The 11,656-nt window shown below is 39.9% G+C and overlaps 1 protein-coding gene across 2 annotated transcripts; it reads right to left on the reverse strand.

The window, feature by feature from the left end:
- Window positions 1–251: 251 nt before the first annotated feature.
- gjb1a (gap junction protein beta 1a) lies at window positions 252–5,637 on the reverse strand. 2 transcript variants are annotated; one of them, XM_040014709.1, is made up of 2 exons: window positions 5,007–5,637; window positions 252–2,949 (listed from the first exon to the last, which is right to left on the reverse strand). In XM_040014709.1, exon 2 carries the CDS (start codon window positions 2,933–2,935, stop codon window positions 2,213–2,215), a length of 723 nt encoding a protein of 240 aa, XP_039870643.1. In that variant the 5' UTR covers window positions 2,936–2,949; window positions 5,007–5,637; the 3' UTR covers window positions 252–2,212. The 2 variants fall into 2 exon arrangements, with proteins under 2 accessions (XP_039870643.1, XP_039870642.1); XM_040014708.1 differs by lacking the exon at window positions 5,007–5,637 and adding an exon at window positions 4,371–4,992.
- Between the last annotated feature and the right edge of the window lie 6,019 nt (window positions 5,638–11,656).

Consider the following 11,656-nt stretch of genomic DNA (forward strand, 5'->3'; position numbering starts at 1 on the left):
GATATAGGGTGTTGATGTCATTAGACCACACCCCTTCTCATTACAGAGATTCACATCACCTAATATGCTTAATTGGTAGTAGGGTTTTGAGCCTATACAGCTTGGAGTAAGACAACATGCATGAAGAGGATGAAGTGGACAAAATACTCATTTGCCTAATAATTCTGCACTCCCTGTAGTTCAGATTCTTCATCACTTTCCTTCACTTCATAGCCTTCTTCCACTTCTGCGGGTGGGTGATGTGCTTTTTCAGAGAAAGGGTAGCATGTGCTCTAAATATTGACAATATTTTCTTTATCTTCTAACCCTGGATCTTCCTGAACATTGATTCTTCCTCCTCATTATACTAGAGGACAATATGTGCTTTGTTCTACTGGTCATTGCTTTGCACAACATGGTAAAAAAAAAGTATGCTCATCAAAGCATGCAAATCTCCAGTGCAATGGAGGCTTGTGAGCATACTTTCTGTGTATGTATTATTGTAGGGTCTACCTTACAATACGAAGCACCTTGATGCGGCTGTTGTTGTGATTTGGCGCTGTATAAATAAGATTTCATTGAATATAGAGCACCTGCCTCCTCATTGTGCTGCCTGTTGTTGTTGTTGTTGTGGTTGTTATGACCAGTGCTTGACCCCACACATCAGTGATCCAAGATCAAAGATGTTTGAAAGCAGTATGGTGTGAAAATACGGCTCTTTGCAACACTTTGTACTTTGGGGTCATTTTTGTCCACGAGGACCACAGGTGTTATAAAATCCAATAAAAACCCCATAAATAAATCAAATTACTTAAAACTTATTCCAATCATGCATAGCATAGTAATGAATAACTTCTGTTCCATTTGATGAATAAAAAACACATTTTTGATAGCAAAAGATTTCTTTAGAGGACAAAAATGACCCAAGGACAACACAAGGGTTAAGGTCCCTCTATTAAAGCATCAGAAAAGACAACAGAAGTTTATTTACCTGTACACAAGTACAATTACTCATCACAAAATAACACTGTGAAAAAAGACATACTGGATTAAAATCACTTTCACTTGGGGTGTTTTGCGGAAGGCCATCTGCAAAATAAGCACACTTAAAGCCATTTTACTGTAAATTAATTTGCCTTCCTGAATAACGTGTGGTGATGGTTTCCATAAAAAGAGAAACAACCTCATTTCTCTGGGACAGCAGGTTCAGCTGTCTATGGGGGTATCCACACACTGAAACTCCTATATGGTGGGTCCACTGATAACACCAACACCAATAACACCTGAGACAGTTCTTCGCAGGTGACTTTGAAGATCTCACACGGTGGGGTTGATGGGGTGAAATGCGTGAGGATGTTTCATTCACATATTTTGTTTCCCTCAGTCACACTTCTGACACCGGCACCTCTGTGGCCTCAGCTTTATTTGTACCTATCGTTAACCACCGTCCGCTGGTCGTTTATTCTATCACCTTTCCACAGAGCCGGGAAGTCCTGCCAGAGTACGCTTAAACAGCTTTCAATCTGTTATGTGTCAGAACAAATCCCCTTTAACCGAGTAGGTAAAAACAGCACAGTTAGTTTAAAGTCTGGTTGATTTTATTCTGTTGTGTATGGACAACATAGAAACATTCCACTTTCAAAATAAATACATTTAAATAGAAATATCACCATGTTAAGAAAGCTTCACACAAAAAAATGCAATTCAAGTTTTTTTTCTATTACTGTCTTTCCAAGTGAAAGTATTGAACCGCCAATTCAAATAATGTGACTGCCCCATTCAATACATATGAAATGCAACATATTTACTACATGCATGTATTAGTATAATTTCACTCACATCAGTGTTTGTGATTATGTGTCACATAAATAACAAAATATTATTAATGACCATGCCCACAATACACTTTTCTCAACCAACTGGAAGTTTTGCTATGACTTTGGGCAGCTTTTATAGTTTCATTTCAAGATAAAGATTAAAACAAATCCATGATAGCTGAAGGCTGTAATGTGGTCAGTGGGAATATTGGTTTATTAAGTGTTTTTAACTGATCTGCAGTCAGACAAACACCAAGCTATCCATTATAACTAGAAATGTTTGTCGAAACATGAACTGCTGGCTTTCTGCATTTGAACCGGTGAAGCATCGCCATGATATAAACCTCACAAGTTTAATCAGTAGTTGTTACCTGAACGGTCACTTATATGTCTCCTTTGTGCTGCTGTGCATTTTGTTAGAATGAGCAAAGCTTTTGTTGGATCCAAGCCCCCATAGTCGAGTCTCCAGCATTGTGCAAATGCTTGCTGCAAGCCTTCCCCACCAAGAAGACCACCTCGGCAATGTTGAGTAGAATACAAACACCTGACACAGCCAACATGAACACGGTGAAGACAGTCTTCTCTGTGGGTCTCGACACAAAGCAGTCCACCGTGTTGGGACAAGGGTAGGAGTCGCACTTCACCAGCCGGATCATCTTGTAACCAGGGTAGATCATATAAAACACATACATAAAAGTGACCTCAAAGATGATACGGAATAAAAGGCTGATGACGTATGTCCACCACAGGGCCCCAGTGATTTTCATCTTCTGTGTTTTTATCTGCTCCAGGTCTTTCGGGTTGGACCGGCCCGACAGTTTGTAGAGCCTCTTGTCAACATGACGCCGATGGGCAACGTGCATGGCTACCAGCAGGGCAGGAGTGGAGACCAGGATGAGCTGGAGTGCCCAGAGTCGAATGTGGGAGATGGGGAAGAAGTGGTCGTAGCAGACACTGTTGCAACCCGGCTGCTGCGTGTTGCAGGTGAAGCCAGACTTCTCGTCGCCCCACACGCTCTCGGCTGCAACCACGAGGACCAGGATGCGGAAAATGAAGAGCACGGAGAGCCAGATTCGACCGATGCCGGTGGAGTGGCGGTTCACACCGCTAATGACAGCATAAAATGATGCCCAGTTCATCTTTGGTTCCGGGTCTGAAACAAACAAACACAAAAATCATATGATATCATTTTTTTGTAATTAAATTTTTTTATTGTAAAATAATTTTGCTGCAAATCAACACAATAATGTAAAACAAACCATAAAATGATAAAAAAAAAATGATTAAAATAATCTCTTTTTTATATTCATTTTTATATTTCTCTGCTTTTTTATGTGATTGCTTTGTTGTCTATTATATGTATGCTGCTATGACAAGAGTTTCTCTGATCTGATCTTATGATAATTCTTACTGTTTGAGATTAGACATTCAAATAAGACTGTCTTCTTCGCATGTAGCCATTCGGCAAAAATGAAGGCTTCTTAAATCTTAAAAAAAGGCCTGCCAAGCTCTCACTTGGACAATTTGTTTCCAAAAAAGTAGAACCAAAAATCAGCAAGTGAAGCAATGCAAATGATGTACAGTAAATCCCGTGTGTAAGGCTATACTCTGGAGAGTTGACCGATGCAAATTTACCCGGGATCAGTCCCCCTGTGTTTCTGTCCAGTATATCCTCCCTTTGCCCTGATGTATAAATTACTTCATCACATTAACTCCTCAGGACAAGTAGGACTACCAAAATTCCCTTGAAGTTCCTAAAAATACTTAAAAATTTTCTTTATAAAAAATCACTAACAAATCCCATCTTGTGACATAACAGGCACAAAATTACTGGCCCTTCAGTACAAGTAAACTTCACAACAGCAGCTTCACGGAATAAATGATTTGTTGATCCATCATTCGGTTAATTTTCTGAGTGAAAAAGCGCTTTAGGCTTTTTTTTTTCTAAAAGCAGAAAATCTCCCCCCAGTTTCTGTTGTGAGGATTGTTTGTACTTATTGCCTTCTGTGACATAAAACTGAATATATATGGATTATGAGAAAACAATTTGCACACATCATCATGCATCAGCTCTTTCTGAAGGTGTTAGAGTGACACTTAAGTTAAAACTATTGCTTGAAAATGATCAGGAAATATTATGTAAAAGATTATGCGCATGAAAATGATCTATGCATCAAACTTAGAACAAGAAAAAAATACTTTGGATTAAAAATGCAGGAAATATAACTCTCTAAAAATTCTCTAAAAGCTCTCCTGAATGTCAAAGTCAGACACAAAGGAGAACTCCAGTTTCACTTTTCAATAGCAAACTTAAAACTTAATAAACACAACACTGTCTTACTTATTCACTTTAAATAATAGCAACCTGGACACTTGACTTAAATCAGAACACATGGTGCAGCCACACTTTGGCTGGACTTGGTAAATTAATAGTAATGAGTACATCACAGCTTTTTTTTTTTACGCCTATGATTCTTGTTAGTCTTAAATTGTAGCATGTTTGATCCCCTTGGTGTTGATCATTACTGATTGCTCTGTTATGTCTGAGTCTAGAGTAAATGTTGGAGTTGTTACCGGGCTCAGCTGGAGGTGTAAGAGGCATAGGAGGCAGCGTGGAGGACAATGTTGACCCGCTGGTTTGGCATGGATGTGAGTCCAGAGAAGGAAAAAAGCCTCTCTGCCCCCCTCTGCAGCTGGCAGCCCACTTAAGAGTGCAATACTGAGGTCTGGCACCATGTGTCATGTGACATGCTTTCACCAGTAGCCATGGTGTTGCATGCAAAATGAGCAACTGTAGCTGGATTAACAGACTCTTGGATAGTCGCCACTCACCGGCAGGAAAATCTTTTGTGCTCCTAAAGGACGTTGATAAGTTACATAGAAGGACTCTTCTGCTTCTTAGCTTAGAAGGTTTTCACACAATTCACTGATCAGGCAGATAGAAATAACTAACAAGGACTGCAAATAAATAATGTTGTCTGATCATCACTTCTCGGACGAACTCTCAAAAAGAACATGTTTGGAAAAGAGTCTCATTTTCTTTTTTATCCTAATCATATCTTGTGAATATAGTGTGAAGTGACATTAACAGCTAAGCATGATCTGCCAATGAGCACAGAATAAATGAACACGCTGAAAAGAAACTATTTAAACTGTCCATCCGCGCAGCCACATGATGTAGGAACAAAGTCATCAATAAAATGAACTTACCTTAGCTCTGCTTTCAAATAAAGTGCATCCAGAAACATTTAAGTTAGCATCACCAGATCAGATGTTTTTTTTTCCAGTCTTTGACTGTGAACAAGAGTATCAGAGCACCATGACTTTGCATTGCTAATGATTTCCCTCACACTAGCCACTGCCCTGCACTGGGGAGGTCATATGCCTCTGTGCAAAGAATTTGCATACAATAGCCCCATTTAGGCAGCGCAAACAAACAGCTTCAGAATTCAGATCAAACGTTTTAATTTCTGCCCAGCTGAAGAATCTGTGTGGGGACTGTGGTCTGTCATGTTGTCCTCAGTATGCTGCTGAGCAGAGGAAGTGGGGGGTGGTTTTGACGTAATATTGAGTGTAACATAAAGGTCTTCAACAAAGAATGAGACTCAAAATCTAAAGATAAGAGGACAAGGGTTTGTTATCCTGAGAATCAGACCCTCATCTAGTGTTTCTTCTCGACCTTTACATCCTAATGCTAAACCACTGATTGAACCAGCCAGTGACTGCATTTACTGTGTACTCAAGGGAAACTGAATCCAGTTTGAGGCGTTTTCACAGATGGGGCAAAAACTGGCAACTTTTCAAACTGAGTAACTTTTTGAGCTCACTTCTTGTCTCAGTTAAAATCCAAAAGAGCTGATTTGAATATGACAAACTATTCATTATTATATTCAGTCATTTTTACTAATTTATAGTTATTTTTAATCATTAGTGAGACAGCTGTTATATTTCATGACATCACTTGTCATCATTTGTCAGTGTTAGGACCATTTAGTTGGCTATGATAACTAAAACAAACAAAGAGAAATGTATTGTCATGTATCTGCATTTCTGTGTCATAGTATGAGAGAAACTGTGGGTGAGTGACATCTTTAAAAACCTTGGCACCAAGGGAAAGACTCTGGGAATGTTGAAATGATGCTTAAACTGGCAAAAATAAACTTTAACCCTTGAATTCTAGTAAAAGTCACCCGAATGGATGTAGTTTTCAATTTTCCAATGGCCAGTCTACCTGTGCCATGCATCCAATTAAAACTGCACCAAATGTAACATGTTTTCTTTATCACATTAAATCTCCTTTACCTTCTAACCTTTACTCTGAACTTTCATTTGACCTTTTTTAGTGTCAGGAAATCTATAAAGGTGCAATTTCTGACACATATTTTTTAGGCATATTAATATATCCCATAAGTAGTAGTTTTCCCCCTTTACAATATACTGTTAAAAGTACTGTGAATCCTAAAACTCGCAAAACTTGAAATATATACAGCCTTTTGACTTTTTGTTTTTAAGTCACTTCAGATTCAGTTCATTTCCAGGGGGTTCATGTTTCAGTTTGGTTTTTCTTGTTTGAAAATGTTCTTTTTAATTATCATTGTATGAAGGGCATGCACAATTAGGAAAATCAGCAGAAGTATTACATTAAAAACACAACTTTTTGAAAGCAGCTGTCTCGCTGTTTTGCAGACACCATATATATATATATTCGCAAAATGCTTTCAGAAATTTCCTTCAAAAGTCTAGCTGTTGTTTTCATTTTAGTTAGCTATATCTGGCGTTCGGACCACACTCAAAGGATCAATACGCTACTATTAATTTCCTGGACCTTGATTCCAACCAGATGTTGCATGTTCTGTGTTCATGTCACAAAGCAGGAGACAGTCATCATGAACTGATCCTTTGCACATATTATAAATAACTCGGTTTTGCTGTACTGTTGATTTAAGTGGTTTTTCATTTCCACGCAGCTGCAGAGAGATTTCACGATGCTGTCTTGTAACCTCTACAAAGACTCCCGGTGTTGACATTAGAAACACAGGCTGTGACTCAGCTGAACTGCACGTCAAGCAAAACCGATCAAGCCCCAAAGACGCAGACACTAAATTCTGTGTACTTGTAATGCAACTGTAGGGTTTAATGTAACAAAGCACTGAAATTGTGCATGTGTGCATTAGCAAGCTTGCTTCAGTTGAATCTGGAGGCTGACATCTACAGGTCTTTAAGCGTTAGTGCAGCAGGATTAATAATTAACACGTAAGCAATGACGCAGGATCATTTAGTTTAGTAAATGAAAAATAATGCCTCAACATTTCAAAAATTGAAAATTAATTTTAGGCAATTGGGCCCTTGCATTGTTAAACATTATAACATTAGATTGTTATATTCAATTTATTTCAATTCAATTCAATTTTATTTATATAGCGCCAAATCACAACAAAAGTCGCCTCAAGGCGCTTCATAGATACAGAGAAAAACCCAACAATCATACGACCACCTATGAGCAAGCACTTTGGCGACAGTGGGAAGGAAAAACTCCCTTTTAACAGGAAGAAACCTCCGGCAGAACCAGGCTCAGGGAGGGGCGGCCATCTGCTACGACCGGTTGGAGTGAGAGAAGGAAGACAGGATAAAAGACATGCTGTGGAAGAGAGACAGAGGTTAATAACAGGTATGATTCAATGCAGAGAGGTCTATTAATACATAGTGAGTGAGAAAGGTGACTGGAAAGGAAAAACTCAATGCATCATGGGAATCCCCCGGCAGCCTACGTCTATTGCAGCATAACTAAGGGAGGATTCAGGGTCACCTGGTCCAGCCCTAACTATATGCTTTAGCAAAAAGGAAAGTTTTAAGCCTAATCTTAAAAGTAGAGATAGTGTCTGTCTCCTGAATCCAAACTGGAAGCTGGTTCCACAGAAGAGGGGCCTGAAAACTGAAGGCTCTCCCTCCCATTCTACTTTTAAATACTCTAGGAACAACAAGTAGGCCTGCAGAGCGAGAGCGAAGTGCTCTAATAGGGTGATATGGTACTACAAGGTCATTAAGATATGATGGGGCCTGATTATTTAAGACCTTGTATGTGAGGAGCAGCATTTTGAATTCAATTCTGGATTTAACAGGAAGCCAATAAAGAGAAGCCAAAACAGGAGAAATATGCTGTCTCTTTCTAGTCCCTGTCAGGACTCTTGCTGCAGCATTTTGGATTAACTGAAGGCTTTTCAGTGAGTTTTTTGGACATCCTGATAATAACGAATTACAGTAGTCCAGCCTGGAAGTAATAAATGCATGAACTAGTTTTTCAGCATCACTCTGAGACAGGATATTTCTAATTTTAGAGATGTTGCGCAAATGGAAGAACGCAGTCTTACATATTTAATATGTGCGTTGAAGGACATGTCCTGGTCAAAAATGACTCCAAGGTTCCTCACAGCGTTACTGGAGGCCAAGGTAATGCCATCCAGAGTAAGAATCTGGTTAGATACCATATTTCTAAGCTTTTCAGGGCCGAGTACAATAACCTCAGTTTTATCTGAATTAAGAAGCAAAAAGTTAGCGGCCATCCAGGTCTTTATGTCTTTAAGACATTCCTGCAGTTTAACTAATTGGTGTGTGTTATCTGGCTTCATGGACAGATAGAGCTGGGTGTCATCTGCATAGCAGTGAAAATGTATGCTATGTCTTCTAATGATGCTGCCTAAGGGAAGCATGTATAATGTAAACAGAATTAGTCCTAGCACTGAACCCTGTGGAACTCCATAATTAACCTCAGTGTGTGAAGAGGACTCTCCATTTACATGCACAAATTGGAGTCTATTAGATAGATACAGTGGGGCAAAAAAGTATTTAGTCAGCCACCGATTGTGCAAGTTCCCCCACCTAAAATGATGACAGAGGTCAGTAATTTGCACCAGAGGTACACTTCAACTGTGAGAGACAGAATGTGAAAAAAAATAAATAAAAAAAATCCATGAATCCACATGGTAGGATTTGTAAAGAATTTATTCGTAAATCAGGGTGGAAAATAAGTATTTGGTCAATAACAAAAATACAACTCAATACTTTCTAACATAACCTTTGTTGGCAATAACAGAGGTCAAACGTTTACTATAGGTCTTTACCAGGTTTGCACACACAGTAGCTGGTATTTTGGCCCATTCCTACATGCAGATTTTCTCGAGAGCAGTGATGTTTTGGGGCTGTCGCTGAGCAACACGGACTTTCAACTCCCGCCACAGATTTTCTATGGGGTTGAGGTCTGGAGACTGGCTAGGCCACTCCAGGACTTTCAAATGCTTCTTACGGAGCCACTCCTTTGTTGCCCGGGCGGTGTGTTTTGGATCATTGTCATGTTGGAAGACCCAGCCTCGTTTCATCTTCAAAGTTCTCACTGATGGAAGGAGGTTTTGGCTCAAAATCTCACGATACATGGCCCCATTCATTCTGTCCTTAACACGGATCAGTCGTCCTGTCCCCTTGGCAGAAAAACAGCCCCATAGCATGATGTTTCCACCCCCATGCTTCACAGTAGGTATGGTGTTCTTGGGATGCAACTCAGTATTCTTCTTCCTCCAAACATGACGAGTTGAGTTTATACCAAAAAGTTCTACTTTGGTTTCATCTGACCACATGACATTCTCCCAATCCTCTGCTGTATCATCCATGTGCTCTCTGGCAAACTTCAGACGGGCCTGGACATGCACTGGCTTCAGCAGCGGAACACGTCTGGCACTGCGGGATTTGATTCCCTGCCGTTGTAGTGTGTTACTGATGGTGACCTTTGTTACTTTGGTCCCAGCTCTCTGCAGGTCATTCACCAGGTCCCCCCGTGTGGTTCTGGGATCTTTGCTCACCGTTCTCATGATCATTTTGACCCCACGGGATGAGATCTTGCGTGGAGCCCCAGATCGAGGGAGATTATCAGTGGTCTTGTATGTCTTCCATTTTCTGATGATTGCTCCCACAGTTGATTTTTTCACACCAAGCTGCTTGCCTATTGTAGATTCACTCTTCCCAGTCTGGTGCAGGTCTACAATACTTTTCCTGGTGTCCTTCGAAAGCTCTTTGGTCTTGGCCATGGCGGAGTTTGGAGTCTGACTGTTTGAGGCTGTGGACAGGTGTCTTTTATACAGATGATGAGTTCAAACAGGTGCCATTCATACAGGTAACGAGTGGGGGACAGAAAAGCTTCTTACAGAAGACGTTACAGGTCTGTGAGAGCCTGAGAGAGATTTTCCTTGTTTGAGGTGACCAAATACTTATTTTCCACCCTAATTTACGAATAAATTCTTTACAAATCCTACCATGTGAATTCATGGATTTTTTTTTCACATTCTGTCTCTCACAGTTGAAGTGTACCTCTGGTGCAAATTACTGACCTCTGTCATCATTTTAAGTGGGGGAACTTGCACAATCGGTGGCTGACTAAATACTTTTTTGCCCCACTGTATGATACAAACCACTGCAGTGCAGTACCTGTAATACCTACAGCATGTTCTAATCGCTCTAATAGGATATTATGGTCAACAGTATCGAATGCTGCACTAAGGTCTAGCAGGACAAGCACAGAGATGAGTCCACTGTCAGAGGCCATAAGAAGATCATTTGTAACCTTCACTAAAGCTGTTTCTGTGCTGTGATGAGCTCTGAAACCTGACTGAAACTCTTCAAATAAACCATTCCTCTGCAGATGATCTGTTAGCTGTTTGACAACTACTCTTTCAGGGATTTTTATCTTAAACGTTAATGTAAAAAAGTAAACATAAAAAGCAGAGCATTGTACTGTGTACTGTATACGGCTCATTCATCTGCTGAGTATTTGTTTTTTTAACCGCCAGGAAAATTCGTTTGATCTGGAGACATAAACAATATACTGTGTCTAACGTGACAGCCTCGCAGAGTGTTTTTTGTTTCAAAATTATTACAAAAAATGTTTGAATAACGGGAACCAGACAATTTTGTAATTTTGCCATTGAAAGCTGCCGATGATTTCTTTATATTTAATCGTGACGATTCTGATCATCATCAGAATCATCATCTGATTCCTTTATTCTTATCCTCAGGCAGTCAAAGATAAAATCAAATTCCAATCAAATTTAAAAATATTCTTCGATTTTTACTCTACAATAATACATACATACATACACAAATAATGGATTTGTTCCAAAAACGAAGGCTGTTAGGTAAAAGCAGGGAGATGAAATTTTCAGTGTTTTCCTCTGAAGTGTGCCGGAGTAAAAGAATACAGTTGCAGGGGGAAATATAAAGTAGAAGTTCCCTAGATTTGTACATTAGCTCAGTCCTGTTACACTCTAGATTGCGAGAGTGCCCTTGAAGCAATCTCGCTCCAGCCTCTAACTCCTCAGCTCAGGCATCTTCTGACAGAAACATGTCTGCACATATAACAAAAGTGATTATAGTGATTCAGAGGAGTTGCAGTAACAAGTAACCAAGGAAATGCTGAGACTGGCATATTTAGGCACTTTCTTTACTACAGAATCAGAATCGTCTTTATTTAACCAAGTTTGTGCACACAAACAAGGAATTTGACTTATGTTGCTTTCTGTATGCCATAAACAGAAAGGGCAGCATGTACATTTTTTTCCAGCGTGGGATTTAAAGAAGTTCTCTGACTGCTGTCACGGTAACACCTCAGTGTAAGCTAAGTGCCGTGAATCTGCTTCCACAAGCAAAATTCTTGTACTTAACCCTCACTGCAGGAGCACACCCTATCCGCCTGTCTGGAAGTGTGATTGTGTTTTCCGACTGCACCTAAACGCAGCATCCATGGCAAACAAATTACTCAAAGTGTCCGGCGAGCCCTTTAAGAACCTTCTGGGTGTGGAAAAGGGGAGTTTTTTGTG

The sequence above is a fragment of the Simochromis diagramma genome, unplaced genomic scaffold (genome assembly GCF_900408965.1).
Source record: "Simochromis diagramma unplaced genomic scaffold, fSimDia1.1 OVJJ01000676.1, whole genome shotgun sequence".
In the NCBI taxonomy this organism is placed as follows: Eukaryota; Metazoa; Chordata; class Actinopteri; order Cichliformes; family Cichlidae; genus Simochromis; species Simochromis diagramma.

Coding starts and splice junctions, on each gene's coding strand:
- gjb1a (XM_040014708.1), bottom strand. CDS start 4,539: ATGACACATGGTGCCAGACCTCAGTATTGCACTCTTAAGTGGGCTGCC. Junction 2,950..4,370: donor TACACCTCCAGCTGAGCCCG/GTAACAACTCCA, acceptor TGTTTGTTTCAG/ACCCGGAACCAAAGATGAAC.